Here is a 19,415-nt window from a genome sequence, read left to right as displayed (position 1 = left end):
ACCATGACTTAGAAGAAATGTTTTTTAAAAAAGTCAGTTATTTAAGACTGCTTATAAGCAGATACCTGTCATGGGCTTTCATCATACGTCCTACAGTGACCTCTTGTGGGCAAAACAAGTTATACAAGATTAAATGTGAATGATCCTGAACCATTATTATTTTTTATTATGATAATGCAGAACTTCATATCAAACTCATGAGAAGAAAAGGCATTTATGGAATAAAAATATAATCAAAGTTTCTAGTCCAAGACTCCTCTGTTGTTTCACTCTTGTTACATCCCATTAATCTAAACTTTTAGCATAGACTTTCATTTCTTTTCTTATCACCTACCTATTTTTTTTCTTTGCTTCTTTTTGATGTGCTTCTGTTAGTTTACACTGTAAGCATTTGCAAAAGAAATTGCAGATCCTGGATAATCTTCTGTATATTAAACACAAATGCCTTCAGAGGAAGGTTTTTCAACATTTTAATACTACATTACATCACCTGAGTGTAATGATGTAAATAAAAATAAACTGAAACCTTCCAGGGAAAGCAAGGAGCATTCCTCGGTTGTCTGTGCATAGGTTCAAGAGGCTTTCATTTGCATTGCCGCACCCAAAACCAGCCCAGGAAGCCACCAGGTGCAAACAACAGTTTACCTATGTGGTGGGACCCCTCCGGGGCAGCTGACAGCCAAACACCACGCTTATCAGTAAACTAAGCGATGGCGTGCATTATTGCAAGGACTAATAAAATTACATCACAGCACCTTGCCAAACCTGTTCTTTGATCTTATAATCTGCAGTACCTAGTGAAAGGATACAAGTGCACACGTACTGTTTGCAAGCATGTGTGTAGGTGAAGAACTGGAAACTTAGAACAATCGTTTTCCTCTGGTTGACTATTCAAACTAATCAACCCAAAACCCCATCATATCCCAGTATCTGAAAATTTTGGCTATTAAACCAGTGATAATCAGGAGTTCTGGGATGATTTAGGATCAACACCACAAGCAAGCTAATGCTACCTAGCATTTTTATGCTATTCAAGTGAATTGGGACTTACCTTCGAGCCTCTTGGACCAGGTGGTCCTTCCGGTCCTGGAAATCCAGGCAAACCAGGCTGTCCTTCCAAGCCTGGGAATCCCCTTTCACCCTACAAAAAGAATAGGTGGTGGTGGAGGTATAACATGACAAAAGCACAAGTTACGATAGAAAAATTCAGAAAACACATTATCTTTCTGGTTTCCTGTAGGAAGTCATCATACAGACAAACACGGTGATTAAACACCTCACCTGCTTAGCTACAGAAATTCCTGAACATATACATCCATTGCCTTTAATTACATCACTTAAACAGGTTTCATAGGACGTTTGTCCAGTATTTAAGCCACCTATTTACCAAAATAATTAAACCATCTGTTTCTCCTGTGTTGCTTAAATACATAGAACTCTCCCCCCTTCCTATAAAAACATAGCTTTATTAATTACTAAGTCTCTCCCAAAATCGCCTCTGCTGCAATACCTATAAAAACTCTCAGAAGGGTGTGGATTGCTGCTATACCGTGACTGTTTATTATTCACAGTCACAAGACTATAATTTGTAATATAAAAGCAACTGAGATCCTGGCCATGTACTGTAGGCTAAACACTGTATAAATACGGAACGTAAACAGGGTTCCAGCCCTAAGTGCTTACAATATAAATCAAGTGAGAAGACACAAAGCAAAGAAATAAGGTTTCTTACTCCTTTTATCTGTCACTTCCTGCTAAAATTGTAAGCTCTCAATCAGCAACCATATTTTGCTAAATATTTATGCAATGATTAGCCATGATAGCCCATCAGTACTGTAAGAAATACCATATACCATCATATGCCGCCCTCTAACTTGTTAGCGTAAGTTAACAATATCACTTACCTGCAGTTTCAGAATACGCATAGCTGCAAATTCATAAAATATTTACTTTTATTCCTTGTACATCACAGATTCACAAAAATCAATAAAAATTAAGGTTTCAGTCAGTACAGAAAAGTTAGGAAATACCAGAATTAATACACCTTTTTGTACATATGTATTATGGTACACTTTTCAACTATGCAAACAGGTGTTTCCTACAGCTCTGTTTGCATTAACCAGCATATATAACTGCTTATGAAAATGCTGTTCAGCATTATTCCTTATGGCTCTAGAGATAGTTTGTGTCTGGTTCCTACCTGCAAAAAAACCCTTCTGTTTATTTACTCCAATTATTTTTTCACGGCAGCTACAGGAACTGTCAAAGAAATGTTCTGTCCTAGCAAGTACCTTAATCACTAGGTTGTTGTGCAGGGTTTTGTACATTCTCTTCAAACCATTTCATCCTGAAGTTTTATTTTCTTGCACTGCTTCAGCAAGAATGGGTGTAGTAGCTCCCACAACTATTATCTAGCAGTCTGTCAGCTATGGCACTCTCTAGGAACTTGGGAGGTCCTGCCTAACTCTCCTCAATCCGGCCAAAGAACCAAACCAGCAATCTCACATCTTCAAGAAGACAGCGCCAGAGAACTGAAGACTGGGGATTGCAAGCAGACAGAAGCATCTAACTGCAGCCTTGAGCACAATATGCAAAAGGCAATATTAAGGCTTTGCTCGTCTCCCCTTTGTTTTCCATAAGCAGCTGTATGCTAAGCATGACAGCAGTATTAAGTCTCATTCTTAAATCCTAATTTTCCCACTGTACTGCTTAGGTAGGTGCTCTGTATTCCACTGTGGGGGGCAGGAACTTAGAAGCTGTATTCAAAACATTTACAAGATGCTGAGATCTCACAAAAATTTTCAGAGAAAGTAACAGGGCTTCTCTTCCTGCCTTCTTTTCCAGTACTTGCTATATTGCTTCCTTAGAAACACAAGAAGAAAACTTTTTAGATGAGAGATTAGAGGCTGTGTGCAAGCAAGCGCTGCAGCCTCACAGAGGAAACAACTAAGCTGTACTTAGCCCTACCTATACCGTAAGACTCGGAAGGATTCCTTGGATAGGAATGAACAGCTCATTAACTGGTCTGCTAAAGCTGGTTTCCTATTAATTAAAATGTAAACACACTCCTCTTTCACTGTAGGTCACATATTGCTCTCTTATACAAGCTAGACATCTTTTCTCCCCTGTGGAATTACTGAAATTGCATCATAAATTGAGGGTAGCTTAAGTTTGACAGTCAGGGTCCAGACTGTCTTTTTGCACACAAAGTGCCAGGCTGTACTTTCTCACGGAGCGATACAGCTGGCACGCTACCTCATCTGAAAAGCAAGACTGTGGACGAGTGTTCCTATCTCAGGCCAGGATGCAAAAGGGTTAGCGTGCCCCTGAAGGAGAGTGAGGAATTTGGGAGTGTCAGATAAGCAAAACTTTAGACAGAGCCAGGCTTTGGAGCAAGCTCTGGCAAGAACTGTGTTTGCACACTAAGGAAACACACCTGTGTACAAGGGGCACTGTCAGATGTGTCAGGTGCTAGTTAGGCTACACAATGTCTACTAATCTCAACTTGGTCATGCTTCTTCACATTTTTGTTAGAGAAAGTAACATCTGCAAATGGTTACTAAAACAGACTTTTAGCAGAGGGTTGGCCTTGTGTGTCATTTAAGCCTGAAGAACTGTTCTCTAAAATGCAACTACTCTGAGATCTCCTCTTTAAGCAGTCACAGAACTGGTAAGCCAAGGCCTTTAAAGTGAAGCCAAACAGTTAAGCAAGAGAAATAGAGGTGGCAACAGATGATGCTAGTAAACGGCACTATTGAAACTATGAAATGAGTTCTTTCCAAGCCAACTTTGAAAGTGAGCAGCAACAATGAGAGCCTCGCATGAGGAAAGTGTTGCCAGGGCAACTCCTGTGGAGTTTACCAGCAAATTACCCCCAAGAGTGAAGAGACGATTTGAAGGACTATGCTGGGGGACTGCTGAAGGTTTACACCAGACACTTCCCAAGGGAATTGTATCAAACTAATTACAGAGGAAAAATAACTACACTATAATCACTATTTTTGATCAAAAAATTGGTTGGAGAAAGAAATGTGGGCAAGTTGAGTACGGGGGAAAAACCAAGCTGATCCAGCTCTCTGGAATACAGATTTTGGGAGGATTTTTTTTTTCTTGTCTTCTACTTCAACAGCATATAGGAGGATTCTGTAAGTAAAACAGTTTTACAGACATCACTTCTGCCTCCAGACTTCTCCTATTATGCATCTCTCATACACCATACTGTTTTCATGAAGATTCAGATGCTACAAATTTGCCAGGAAAAACAGCCTGCTTCCTTGCAAGAACATACTGAAACTGAAAAGATATTTAAAAAGTCTTCCCCAAAAAGTCAATGCCAAAAAAGGACATTATATCATTGGGGATATAATGAGATTGAAGTCCCTGGATAGTGTGCAATGTATTTTCTTATAGATGCAAAAACTGACAGTCACGAGCCAGTTTCACTGCACAGAAAGAACTGAGGATGTCCGGATACTTTTTGTTTCAGATCAGAAGCTACTAAACAGAAACGTAAATAGGAAAGGTTTAAGTCAACTCAGATCTCATCTTCCAGTCCTGAAAGTAAAGGATTGCTTCCATTGCAGAATAAAGACGCATCAGCTATAAATCATCTTTTCCTTGGGGAATGTGTGAGGAGTCAGATTCTGATCTCATTTAGTGATAAATCCAGAGCAGCTGGCAAAGCAATTGCCCTCAATCAGCTACACAGATATGGCAAAACTGTCAGCTTATAAGCTTGAACATGACTGTTGCTTAGGGGATAGGAAGAAAAAAAAAATAGTTGGGAAACACCCTAAAACTACACTTTAAGCCGCAGCAAGATATAGCCAATTAAACAGGGATACAGAAAAATTTGCCATAGTTCCATGTACTCTAACAATAGATCACAAGTATGTAAGAAATCAGGGATAGGTACAGTTTTAAAGCATGCACAAGTAATATACATTTCTAGAATCTCTTCCTGAAACCCAAATATTCATAAGTAGGCATTATGGAGAAACCAGGATATTTATTTACATAGATGTGGTATACATGTGGGGAAAAAAAGACTTTAAAAAAAAAAAGAGCAAAAAATATTCAAGCAACATATTCTGTTAGACAGCCCATTTCGATGACTAAATGCATGTAAGACCCTGACTGTAACATCTGGCAAGAGGCACGTACTTGCTTCCTACCCTTGCTATGAACACGGTGAACATCAGAAAGAGTCTAAAGACACTTAACTATGGGTGGCTACTGAAAACTAGATTCACATACAAATGCCTGTAGTAACATTAAAAGATATATAAGCATGGAAGAAGTGATGCAACAGCCAGCCATACTATTCTCTTCCTTTCTAAAGGACAGGGTGAAAATAACAGTTGCCTCAGCTTCTAAATACTAGTCAACATAAATTCTTCCTCAACTTGAATACTACCTTAACAGAATTAGAACTATAGTATCTAATCAAGACTTCATTCAAAACAAACACACCAACCAGGCACAAACAGTAGTGTTAAAGATATAGTTTAATGCAATAAAGAAATGCCCTCTGACATGACCTGTGTTCTTCAAAATACATCAAATTTCTTCAGAATATCATCTGCGACTTCTTTTGTAAGATGAAACAGGCATGGTTTAATGGTCAGTGGTGACTTGCTGGGGTTGTAAACCTTTCAGAATAGAGGGCCATATTAGTGCAGTTCAGGCCAATATTTATGAAGCACAGACACCAATCATGTAATTATTCTTGGCAAAGTGATTAAAATCCGAAATTTTTAAACTATTTCTTAGCAATTTGTATCAAACAGTGAAAAGAAAAGCTGAGCTTGGGTCACATCTGTACTAAATTTTACTGTGATAAAGGCAGAAGGAAATGGGAATCTTGAGGATATTATACTGACAATTTTCTTCTGAGACTCAGAGCCCCAAGAATATACAGCCAGAGTCCAAGAATAAGATATTCTTCCTTTGTAAGGGGTACAGATTTCTTGTGTCTGCATACAAAGGCAAAGTATCTGAAATACCTTCAGAGCTCAGATATTACAAGCTGTTCTTGCCAGAATCCCAGGCACCAAGCTTGTATGAGATCATATATTAGATTAGACTCAGCCTGGTTGAGTCTTTGGAGTTGCACTCCTTGCATTGTGATCAACAAACCCAGTAAAGTCAGCACCTTCTAAAGTTCTCCTTTAAAAGGCCAAGTACTAACCATATGTAATAACTAAAGAACAGCTTCTTAATTAATTTGTTCAACTTAATTTGAATGAGTAGAACCCAATAGTCCTGCTCATCAAAAAATGCCTAATGTATTGCAGTTCTCACTCAAAATAACTGCAGTCTTAGGTGCTGTAAAAAACATGGTCCCTCCCACCTTGTGGTGGGAGCCTAACTGCAGCCTAACTTACATGAAAGAACTGATCAGGCTGAAAACTAACCTAGCTTACAAAGAAACTTGTTTTCAGTGAGATCAGTTCACTGACAGCTCTGGACAGGGCCACACACCCCCAGAGGAGAACTAGGAATACCTAGCTAAGGGAATGTATGAAAGCCTATTTCGGCAGCAGCATGTACTACCACTTTAAAGCAAAACCACCATAGGCTTGGGGTACATGCCCTCTTAGCAACTAAGATGCACATTGCTTGCTTGCTGTAGCCCTTGGCTCTCAGCCTTCATCAGCTGGAGCAGCTGAGATTCAGTACCACCCCACTTCCTCCTCCCCAGTCTCTGTAGAGCCAATTTTACCAGCATCTTTGGATCTTGTTTTCAGCTGAGGTAAAATCAGCCCAATAATCTACAAGCCTTACTGGTTTGTCTTAGAAATTGCTCTGTGTGCAGCATCTATTGTGTTTATTTCTTCACCTAGCTTTTAAGCATTCAAGCAGGTTAATCTCAACAGTGCCAAGCAATATTTATTTAAAACCCAATCATCATCCAGTTCCTTAAGTGAAAAGCAATTATACACTTCTCTTCCAGCTGAAAAGTGAGAGTAATTCCTATAAGCACCTGTATGTAGCAGCTTAATCATTTACTTCAGTTTTAGTACTCTTACCAGTTCCAGTTCGCTGCTGAGCAGCTTACTTAGAGAACAGCACACTGGCTCCCAGCTGCAATCAATTTTTACTGACTTCTCCAGTAAATTTCTCCAATTTCTTCATTATACCATTTTAGACATGTTTGAATTTTACAATACCCATTTTATATTTAAGTCCAGTAAGGTGGGCCTGAGCAGAGGAAGAAAACTCTAGTGGACCAAATTTTGCAGCTATTGTACTATGGGCTTCCAAAAAAATAGCTTACTGTGCTTCGATTTTCCAACAGACAACATGCTACTGATGCTATAAGGGCTCATGGCAGAGGCAGAGTTAAAGAAGAATCACTGGCAGCATGGAAGCAGTTAAATAATAGCTGTGGCTCCCCAAGGCAAGAAAGCAGTTTTCCTATTTGTTACAGTTCAATTTGTATTACTTTACCTGGTCTGTTAAAATTCTGATATCCTGAAGGGAATGCTAGAATGCTTAGGAAGAAGGCAACTTTTGAGTCTCAAAAGGAACACATTAGGTTCTGCTAAGCTGAACAAAGCAGCACTTCTCAGTTGACTTAATGCAAGTGGACAGTGACTTGGATGCAGAAGCTGGTTTTGGGCCAGAAGTGAAACACAGTGGAACACAAGTGCGGGGCTCAGCTGAGTGGATTTGACAAGGATTTTCCTGTACAGAACCAGGTTCTGTACACCTGACTTCCAGTAGTTCTACAAGTACATTGTAACACTCTCAGTGGGATAATCAAACAGCTTCTTGTCTAATGCTCTTCATACACCAGTTAGGCAAGGAGCTATAGAGTTTGACCTCTGGTTGAGAGGTCACTGAAGAAGGAAGCAGAAACACCAAATGTCAAGTGCCAAATACAAAGCAAAAGCCTGAAACTTGCTGTTGTAGCATCAGTTTACACTCAGCTGGAATGAAGTTAATATTTGCAAGAAAGCTGGGTTGAAGATAGTATCAGGTTTGGAAACTTACATCAAATGTATAATTAAGTGGTACACTGTGCTAGATCAACCTAATCATCTTAAGATAGCCCTTGATGTCTTGTAGTGGTAGTACAAGACTCTAGAAGAGTGGTCTGATTTTTTACAGCCTTAAAAAGAATTTATAAGAGAAAGCATTACGGATGTCAATGACAGAGAACTCTCGTGGTTCCTCAGAGCTGAACTGCTGAATCCATCAATGATCAAATACTGAGGGCTTTGTAATTATAGGGCAACTAACACAATGGGGTGTGTGCACATATGATCAAACCAGTTCCACTAGCAACACATCATATTTCCGAAATATGGGCTTTGCTTTTCATTGTTCCTTTACATAATGTACATGGTGGTCTGCAAGCTTCAGAAGGGTTGTTTAAAAAAGACACCACAAAAAAACCTTCTTCCATGCTTTAGGATTACACCGTGTTTACCTTTATTTAGGTGGAAAATGAATCACAATTCCCAGATTTCAAAGTGAATCTTCCATTTTAAAGATGGAAACTTGCCTCATATCTATCAGTTTAATAAGTAGGAGTCTCAGACACGCTCCCCCCCCTTCCATAAGAGGACTCAGACAAAAAAAAAAAAGTCAGAGAAAGCAGTCTTACCACAGGTAAAGCTCTGTTTTCCTTTGTGCGTTTTTTTTTTAATTATTATTTTATTAAAGATTACACACTGGTCAATTTGCAGCCCCCTAAGAATTTTCCAGGAAGATGCAGAACCATTATATAAATATTTGGTCTGATGTTGTGCTTGTTTTACTAAAGGCTTTTTTCCTTCCCCACTTCCTTTTCACAAAAGGTTATCAAGCTTCTCACTCTTCTGCTCAGGATTTGGCATAATTCACTCCAGAAAAGGCCAACAGAGGTTAGAAACTAAATGTGGAAGAGTTTCTCCTGTGCAGTTCTCCTTAACAATTGGCTAAGACAGTCTGGAGGAGTAGAAACAAAATCCACAACACATAACAATACTTGAGAGAGCTTGATCTTGAACAAGGCCTATATGCTCCGGTTGTTGACCGTAGTTGGATAAAAAAAAAGTCCCTCTGACTCCAAACAGTCTCAAGATATTCCTTACCAGAGAAAGGTAACTATCTCAATTTCATTAAATGACACTAAGGATTGGAATGCATCAAGTGGGTCACATGGTCCCTACATGTGTAACAGTAGTATAAAGAGAAAGCTGAATCACTGGGAGAAAAAAATGATTAGTTGATTTTACTTAGAAAGCCAGAAGATTTACTTCTAGGTTTTTCTTATCCACACTAGCTGGACAATACCTATTTGTTCACTGAATTCACAAAATAGCTGTAACTAGTCAAGAAAAAGGCCAACTTGGAATTACAGAAAGGTTCTCCAAAGCTGTAGCTGCTACGATTGCATTGGGAATATAAGCCTAATGCTTAAGAGCCTCCAAACTAAACCTGAAATAGTCTTGTGACTAGTGTTAGGATACACCTGGTTTGGCCACCTGCATTTGAAGATCCTGTAGGAATGCATCAACCAGGTTCATGTCTTGGCTACCCAAATCTAAGTTGGGAAGCTTGCTATCAAGGGGATACTGTTCTTCACTAGGTATGTAAATTGGGAATTTACTGGATGAACTAAAAGCAAGTAAATGCCAAGGAATGACCTCATCTCTTTAGAGCTATCTTGGTGTGGCACCAAGAATTACTCTGCATTTTGGACACCTGCCTTGTTTAACCTCAGCCAGTAGTAAAACTCTGCATCAGCACATCATAGTGCCAATGCAGTGACTGATTATTTTGCATTACTTTTGTTTATGCAATGTCAAAAATCACCTTTGACACGTGTCAGAAATCAAATCTAGAGCACTGAAGCCCTTCTAGAACCTTGTTAAGATAGGGTAAGTGGTTTGATGAGACAGGCTTATCAAACCCTCTGTTATCAGTTCACAACTTTAAAAAGACTTCATTGTATCTCAAGGAAATTTTTTACAAGACTAAGAGTGAAGGTGTTTCAGGTAGTCTCTCCCCCTTGCAGTGATCACGTCACATTCATTCCCTATGAGAACAGCAGTTGCATGGGAACTATTTAACCACAACTTACTTACAACTAGGTTCCCACACTTGAGAAAAGGCTCAATTCAGACAAGTGCTGAGCTGTGTACCTACATTGCATTGTAACTAGAAGAAATGCTGGGCACCTGCTGTTTCAGCTAAGAAAAAAACTATAAAACAATAAAAAATAATGGCGATAGAAACATGAAGCACTGCACAGATATATTGAGTTCAGGCAGTGAGACTGGAAGGCAAAGCTGCATGGAAGCAGGAAAGCTCTGAGATGTCAACATGCATCTCTCGGTCTCAGGACACTGTCTGGGCAGGCCAAAACAGCCTGTTGCACTGAATGAACCACACAGGGTTGTTTTTAGGTTTGGGGATGGTTTTTACTCTGCTTGATCTGAGAATATATGTTTGGCCATTAACTAGCTGCTTACTGGGGTGGCAGCAATGTATGTTGGGAAAGCAGTATCTGAATTGTGTCACTTCCACAGTCCAGCTGAGCATCCAGATAGCAACAGCAATCATCTTTGTAAACAGCTATGCAAGTTATGAGGTAAAAAACAGTGCAATTTCAGAGCACATTAGTGAATGTCAACTACTTATGAGCAGGCAATGTAATAAAAGTTGGAAAGCAACTCACACTCACTCTGGTTTTAAATTCCCAATGAAGTATTACTAGCATAGCCATTATTGTACAATCCACACCTTAGCTTGTCCACACTGACTAGTTAGTGTGGGCAGGCCTTGGCAGTAAATAGGAATTCTTTCTCTTTTACTAGAATTTGTGTCTTTCCTGGTTTTTACTCCCACATAGCTGGAGAAGTTCGTGGCATCATTCCCCATTCTTGAGAAAATAATGATATGAAATTCTGTACACCATCAAATGGACCAGGCAGTCTGACTCAATACCTGAAGTTGTTATAACAGCTATGCTCTTTGGTGCATGCCCACACTGTGGTCAAAGAAAATAAGACAGAGCAAGAAACAAAAAGCTATCATGCATAAGCTTCAGTTATCTGAAGCTGGCATATGGTTCAGTGGTTTGAGTGTTGGTCTGTCAGTTAAAAAAAATATATATATATATTTACCTTTTCACCTTTTACTCCACTGCAATCACATTTGGATAAAGATGTACATCCATGGCAAGCCTTTAAAGACATAAAAAAATCAGATGTTTTTAATCAGCATTAGACTATATGAAGTCTTTAACACTATTACAAAAGTTAGTCTAAAATGTAAGCCTACAAAGTTTGTCATCTAGCCATTATACAGGTGTTCTAAGCAGACACAGTTAACAAAGTTCAATCATCTTTATTAATACCTATGCTCATACATAAGTACGTTACAGTTTCTCTAGAAATTTTAGACTTAAATTTATGCTCAAACACCATTTACTCTAGGGTAAGGTACAATGCAACATTTATGGCCAAAGGGGGTCAGAACCCCAATAAAACAGGCTCTTCAGCGCATGCCTTTACACCGAGAAGAGGCCAATTACGGTTCCCACCAGTAGATGTCAGGTTGTGCACAACAGTTTAACCAAGCCTGATGATTACAAGCATATTTGTGATCGATATTGGCAAAATACTTACTACATGATTAATTCTTCCCTCCACAGCTCAGTTAATGAGAAAAGGTTTTCAAAATACCCTAGATTTCATCTACCTGCATTCACACTCCATTACAAAGCATGACAAGGCAGCTAAAACAGTCTTTAGCATAAGGGGAGTGACAGAAAGATATTAACGAGTCAGAGGAGGGAAATACAGAAGCTTGATTCACAAAGAAGATTCAAGTTAGGTAAACTTTCCATGCCACATTTGCTTAGTTTATATTCTTTCACTCGCACCCCAATATGGGATACTCATTAGAGCTCCACGTTGATTTCAGAGATGAGCAAATGTGTTTACAGAAGCGAGATTTCCAGAAGAAATAAAATTTTTTGTAGAATGTCTCCATGTAATACATATGGTTATCAATTTTCAAACCTCTTAAAAGAGTTAAAAACTTCAGTCACAGTTAAAAACTATGACCCATATTAGAAGACAGACTACCCGGAATACTTCAGGGTTTAACTTGTTCCAAGAACAGGTGCAGCATTGTATTAAAAATACATAACACATACTTTAAAAGCTTGAAAAGCTGAGCGTTTGGGGTCCTCCACCTCCCAGTAATCTACAGAGAATATTTTGTACAAAGTTTCAGTCAAGCAGGAAACCAGCTGGTGTCTCAGATCTAAAGTATATCCACACTTGAATTCTAGTCTTCATTATCACAGAAGCATTTAGAGATGTGACCCGTTCCCTACCTGGTATTAGGAATGTCCTTGTTGTTAGCCTAAACACACTAACAAGCATCAGACTGAAAACACAGAAGTGGTTTAATTCATCTGGAGCCACACAAACCCAGGATCAACTAAAGCATCTTGTAGCAAAAGGTAGAGCTTTGAGTTTTTAAGTGCAGCAGTAGTACTACACGACATGGCTAGGGTATCTCTCCAAATCTTCCATTTGGCTTTTGTAATCAGTTTTTTAATCTGATGTCTATGAAAACTCAAAATTCTTAGTTAACAGGGGTTTATTGAGCCATTTCCTAAAGTGAAATTGAACCTTACTAGCCAGTTCAGGTTTTCAAAGATCAGACTGGACAAAGCCCTGAGTAACCTGGCCTGACCTCAGAGCTGACTTTGTTTGGAGTAGGGAGTTTGGCTAGATGCCCTTCTGATGTCCCACTTCAATCCAAGTTATCCTGTGAACTTGGTATCAGATCCTTTTCACTTTCAAAAGTGGATTTTAAAAAAGCAGTTCACTGTGAACCAGTTTTAGGATTAATCTCATTAACAAAGCTTTATTTAAAAGGGATTAACCTTAGTTACATGCAATATTCCCTTGCCTCACAGTACAGGCCTAACACAAAAACCCCCCCAAGTTACCTAGCATACTGTGCAGCAGCGCTGGTTTCTTATTACAAAGATAGCATAGCGAGAGCTACATAAAAATCTTTGCTGCCTCCGAGAGGCAGGGAGAGGAAAAAAGTAAATCGGTACTCATTAAAAACCACCAAAAGCTCTGCAGTGGTAAAACACACACAGGCTAAAATAACACACACACGAAAAGCATGGTCAAGATCCTACGCTTCCTGAGGTTACGGAACAGAAGAGACCGATTGAGTCTTCCTCATAGCTTCCAGAGGATGTTTCTAGTAGCAATTTCCTGAGTTTTCAGGTACATGAGAGTTGTTGGGGTGAACAAGGAGAAAAGGAAACTGGAGGGGCAAACGACGGTTTGAGATTACACTGTCCCTTCAGAAAACAAGTTAGATGTACACAGTTTTGTGAAGGGAAGTTTTTAGACAGTGAAACTCAGAGTCTCTGCCCTTTGCTACTGTATCTCTACAGTAAAACTGCAGAAAACTACATTGCTAGTGCTAACACATCTTCAACAGTGATCCTGTCAGCATCGAGACTACACAAAATAGATCCACTTAATAAAGAAAATGGAATCACAGAATAATTTGATATGGAAGCAATCACTCAAAGCAGGGAAACTTAGAGCACAATGCACAGGCCCTTGTCCAGTTGCATGTTGAATAACTAATGTGGTGGAGACCCACAGCCTCTCTAGGCCTTCGATCTGGTGTCCGACTGCCTTCATGGCAAAGCTTCCCCCTCCCCTCAAAATCTCACCAGAATTCCCTATGTCACAACTTGTAACCATTGCTTCCTACCCTATGCAAGAAGAGGTGAGCCTGGCTTCATCTTTGCTACAGGTTCCTAAGCAGCAAGGAGACCGCCGTAAGATCCACCCCCTCCCCTGAAGTCTTTTTCTCTCAAGTCCGAGCACTGCCCCAATACATCCAGCCTCTCAACTCTGGGTGTCCCCAACTGAAGCAGAGAGAGAAGTGATCTTTAAGTTAGCTTGTTTAGAATCAGGGACTTACTTGTGCTGATTTTGAAAAAGCTGAGAAAGGAGCACCTTTCCTGCATATGCTGGCAATAAAGAATGGTAGATATGATGCTAAGTGATGATGTGTATCCTTCCCAATTCTGTGGCATTAAAAAAATAGTTTTTAAGATGAACCTAAATCTTGCTGTATAAACGTTTTGAAGAAAGTGCTTCTCTCTCATTCTATTTGTAGTTAAAGAAAAAAAGTGCTTTGATTTAATGAATATAGTTTTGGGTTTTTTTAAACCTGTGACTATCTTCCAAAGTAATTTATATATTCAGACTGGATTCCTTCCACTTTGAGCAGCCTCTTAACATGTACAATTAGCCTGTGTCACTCAGGTATACTCACTGAATGCTTTTTGACAGACAGTTTTAGATATCCAATTCAGGTGCACTACTTGCAGGAAGGGAACAAGGTCTTTACCAGACAGTACTGAAGGGAAGCTAAAATAAGTCTGTAATCAGAAAACTCTTCAAATACCCACTATAATCAAATGGTAGTAGGTTTTGGCTTAAATTCTGGGAATATCTATTCACCCACAGGCTTATCAAGAAGTATTCCCTCAGAGTCACTTATCTTCCTGTACAAAAGCCATACTTGGCAGATCGTGTTTCTTATTTGCATCAACTTGTATCCTCACCAAATTGAGTTTAACTAAACAGTTTGAAGAGGAAAAAGCCCTGAGAATTCAAAGTACTATATCAAGAGCAGTTCATGCCACTTACAGGTCACATTGCAGTATAGCATAAAAAACCAGCATAAAATAAAACATGTTGGCACAGCAAAAAAAAAAGCTTAATCACCTATTCCAAGTGAAACCTTTCTTCTTGTTTAGACTTTTCAATAATCTCAAGGTCTTTTTGACTTGGGAGGGCAGGCATAAAAATTGTGTCGTTACAGGAGAATGTATACTGCATAACAAGCTCGTACAAGTTTGAAAGTCACTCAGCAGCCACAGGCTAGAGATTTTATGTCATAGATTTAAGTTTGCGTCTCATATTAATGCAAAGAAAATCCAGGCTCCATACTATGCGAATTTCTCCATTCTTCACATGAGCAGTAAGTTATCTACACCTCAATCAAACAAAGAAAGAAGATACAGTGGCTACAACATTTCAAGCATAGAAAAGTCTACATTAAAAACAAGTTTTAGATGGTTATGATCAGTAGTTTGCCCTTAGTAACAGCTTAACCATCACTAGTTCTGAAAATTAAGTGACTTTCTGGGTTTTCAGACATGGAAAATTAAATTACTCCAAATGCCTCAGTGGAACTCTGAGTTACACTTGGTACATTTATTGCAGGTTGGGGAACGGAACAAGTCAACTGCCCGTATTAGGCAGTCAGAAGCCTTCAGTACTAGTTCAAGTCCTAGCTCTGGCCAGTAGGACATGTTGTCTTTTGTGACAGGGAAGATGACAAAAAAAATACTGCATGTAATAGTGAGTTGTGGTTTGATCATAGGGAGCTGGTCACCATCTCCATGCCTATTAAAATCTTTCCGTTTTCAACTACATGAAGACAGATAAGGAATTGAGGCAGCTTTTAAGAATAAACCTGAAAGTGTTCAGATTTGCTTCTTGCCTACTGTATTCCTGTTGCTTCCCCCCACTCCCTACCATGTACCTGTAAGGATGAACTCACTATCGTTGCCATTTTATTTGCTATGACTTCTGCATAGCAAGACACAATCAAGGGCTCTAATTAATTTATTCAAGTTTCGCTAATCCTTTCATTGGATTTTCCTGACAGCTTCTACCCCATTGAATCCGTGTGTGGAGAGCAAGTTCTTTTCATTAGTATATAAAAGGAGGGATGGTATTGGTTTACTGGTCAAAGGATAATTCTCCCAGAACAAGCTCGGTCTTTTGTGTCTTACATGGACTGAGGAAAACTGCTTTATGCCACCAACAGAATGGGGTTTTTTGTTTGTTTGTTTTTCAGCTTGAAAAAAACAGTACACATTTGAAATCAAAGTCACTTCTTACTCTTGGCCACAGGTTTGTTACAGTCAGCTCAGTGAAATGAATAAGCCTAAGTTATCCTCAAAATTTGTTTTAGCTAGAAGCCTGCCTTATGTGTTGGGCACATTCCCCTCCTTTCTCATCAGGCCTAGAGATGTCAGTTACAAGGCACTTCAGCATATTCTGCTGCCATTCACAGCAGTATTGGACAAAATATTTCTAAAAACCACCAAGCAGATGAACGCTATTCCTGGAGAGAACAGCAATTTGCGACTTCCTAAAACTGTGAAGGGAAAAGAGAATCTCTCTTCTTGATTACCAAGAACAACTTATAGAGGACTGGTTAATGGCTTCAGGTAGGTTAGCCTGGACTTTACATTTTAGTCTGTCAGAACCAAAGTAACACAGCATGATTTAAGCAATACATTAGTTGCCTAACAAAAATTTAGATGGGAAATTTAGTTGTGCTTCAGAAGTGATTTACCATTACACACACGCAGTTGCAGGGAAACTAAATAGTTAATTATGTGCATGTAGGGACAGGTGTAGGCAATGTCTAAAACCCTAAATTAAAGTGTGCATTAGTACTTAAATAATGTATAAGTACTTGAACATAGAGGAGTTTAACAAGATTTTAATACTCTTTCCATGGGAAAGATTACAGGGATGGGGAAGTAAGCAAGTCATTTACAGACCTTGATATTTACAAATTGGAAATCAATAATCAAGAGAAAGAGGTGCAACTTCTTACAAAAGCACAGTAGAGGAATCAACAAGGTACCTTTGTAAATCAGCAGAAGAGTTCCGACATGACCCAAGTTGCTCACAAATGAATTCTCAATCCAGATATCAAACAGCTGAATGACAGAAAGAAATAAGAAACAGCCTGAACATTTACAGGCTGAGCAATTTCTTTACTCCAACATCCTCCTTACATATTATTTTATCACAAATCCAGAATCTCCTGTTTGATAACCCCTCTCATTTCTAGAGGAGCATAGCGACATTACTGAACCTTCCTAGCAATGCAGTTTGTACTGACAGCCTACATGCTTTTCTTGACAGCTCCGTTCTGGTGGCAGCAAGAGGTCAAGTAAGAATCAAAAACTGATTGTGTCCAGCCACTGATTTTAACTGCTGGTGTGGCCTGTAGTGTATTAAGACTCCCTTAGAGATTTAAATGACCCTCGAGCTTTGGCGTGCAACATCTGTTGGAATTAATATGCACACACGAACCTTAAAAACAGATGTTGTCCTGAAGGGAACCAGACAGTTATTTGATACTACAACATTGTAAACTACCTCATCAGGTGAATAAAAGTTCCCTCCAGCAGGGAAAAGACGCACAGAAATCACTGAAATAAATTCTGCCTAGTAGAAGTTGGCCAGAATTTTAAAGCAAATTTAAAACTCTGCAACACACTCTGATCACAGGAGCTTAACCCAACTGTGGAACAATACTCCACAGTTTGTGAGGGAGCAGCAGAGAGCAAGCAGCAAAGGTGAGAAGAAGTGTTAATATGCACTCAAGTGACGCTATGCAGCAATTGCTGTTTGTGTCCTGTATTTGTATGTCCCTGTACTTTTTTCTAATGACTTCACTAGGATTTATTTAAACACATATAATCAAGCCTTTTGATAGTTTGGTTTTACCAAGACTCCCATACACTAAAATGGTGAAAGTAAGAACCAGTCATAAAACTCATTCAAAAGCAATTCCTCCTTGAGGGCTTCCATAGAGCACACAGTCTGTCTCTCCTAACAGTTCTTGAACCTGAAACTTGCAGTTTAATCCCATGTACTTTTTTGCAGATATGAGTAACAGAAGTGCTTCTGCAAGGCTGATGTGCTTAGGAGTCATTCTACTACCTGCAGCAGGCTTAACTGTACACCTACTCACTGTTATTCAAAGGTATAATCTCAACTTCAGGATGGACACGTAAGTAGGCTAAATACTTCAGGCTTTATTTTTTGACTTTCCTTCCAAGTGTTATAGAAAAGCTAATACAAAGAACACTTGCTCCTAATAGTAAGTTTTAGATTCATTATCAAGCACCTCAGGTCTCTCCTCTTCAGTATTTACCAGCCATTCTTGTTACCAAGCTAATCAGATAGTAAAATTAACACAGTACTACTTTCTTTGGAGAGCAAAGAAAAGAAAACACTGAATGAAACATTTGAGTCTTGCATTCCGATCGAGTCATATCAAACCACAAAGTCCAGTGTCAAAAGAACTACAGGTACATCAAACCCCTCAAGTTCTTGCACAGCATGCATCGGCCTCATCAGGTTTTTATTGCCAAAGAGGAAGGGGGTTAGAAACAACGGAAGTGTTAATTAGGCTAAACCCCATGTTTTTGAAGTCCTCTAACTCAGAAAACAATGAAATAGGACTACAAATTCACCAAGTCTGTCTCTAGACCACACATTTGGCAAAATAAACTTATTTCCTGGAATTTCTACAATATCTAGATTAGCTCAAATATCAATATAAAGACTGACTCTGTTGTTAGAAATTCACTCCAATTTAAATCACTGAATTTAACATACAGAAAAGCAGTTACAAATGCCTTTGCCCTAGGAGGAAGACTATAAGCACTCTTTCTGCTGTAACTATGCAAAAGTCTCAATTCAGTTATTTATACCTCCATTTATAACGGAAAAGAAATTCAGTCTTTCAGGTCCAAGCAGACAAAGATTAAGATTTATTTTGGTGGTGGGTCCTGAAGAACATACTCACATCTATTAGCTTGCCAAGATCTATGTAACAAAACACCTGTGCAGTTATCTAGCTAAGGATTTACTACTCATCCAGGTCAAAGATTTCACCATTTATCTTCAGCAAGTTGAGTTTCCTTTCACTTGCCTGGACATGAACATAACCAAGCAACAAAACATCTTGTGGGGAGATTTGACAAGCAGAGTTAAAGCTGCTATTGTGAGTTCTAATTATGATTGTACATACATGCTCTTTATGCTCAACAAGAGCACAAGTCTGCAGATAACAGTTTATTTCTCAAATATCTGTGTGAAGTCAACTATAGCAGCAAAGCCATCACAGCTCCATAATCCAAATGGCCATTCTTTTCTCACTGAAGTATTGTATTTATGAGCAGTAACATTTCTAAAGCAGAATCTGAATTAAAAGTTTATTACATACCCTTTGGAGTAATCATTTCCCTCAATTTAGCTAGCTAAAGATACTAATAGAGTAAGTTTCATGGTCTAAAAAGTAAGAGTCAAAACATGTTTGCAGAAGTTCTTGACCAATTTTTTTTTTTTTTTTTAAGTAAGGTAACTTCTGACATGTAATTTAACCTTGAGGCACTATCTTTCTTTGAAGCCTGCACAATACAAGATCTGTTCAGACTCGCAGAGGAAGCTTTTAGCTGTAGTAGCCACAGTTCTGGCCACTGCGAATGAGAACAGAACAGATGCAGGTTAAAAACAGATTTTAGAGACACCCAATGC

The 19,415-nt window shown here is 39.0% G+C and overlaps 1 protein-coding gene across 1 annotated transcript in view; it reads right to left on the bottom strand.

Moving 5' to 3' along the window:
- COL4A5 (collagen, type IV, alpha 5) overlaps positions 1 to 11,192 on the bottom strand; it is a 60,178-nt gene extending 48,986 nt beyond the window's left edge. The window contains exons 1-2 of the mRNA XM_009700149.1: positions 11,121 to 11,192; positions 1,052 to 1,141 (exon numbers count right to left, since the gene is read on the bottom strand). Of these exons, the coding sequence (XP_009698451.1) occupies positions 1,052 to 1,141; positions 11,121 to 11,192 (162 nt within the window). The remainder of the gene's footprint in view (positions 1 to 1,051; positions 1,142 to 11,120) is intronic.
- Positions 11,193 to 19,415: the final 8,223 nt, after the last annotated feature.

The sequence above is a fragment of the Cariama cristata genome, unplaced genomic scaffold (assembly GCF_000690535.1).
Source record: "Cariama cristata isolate BGI_N322 unplaced genomic scaffold, ASM69053v1 scaffold29915, whole genome shotgun sequence".
Lineage (NCBI taxonomy): Eukaryota > Metazoa > Chordata > Aves > Cariamiformes > Cariamidae > Cariama > Cariama cristata.
The sequence above is the reverse complement of the archived record's forward strand: the minus strand, read 5'-3'. Positions and strand labels throughout refer to the sequence as shown.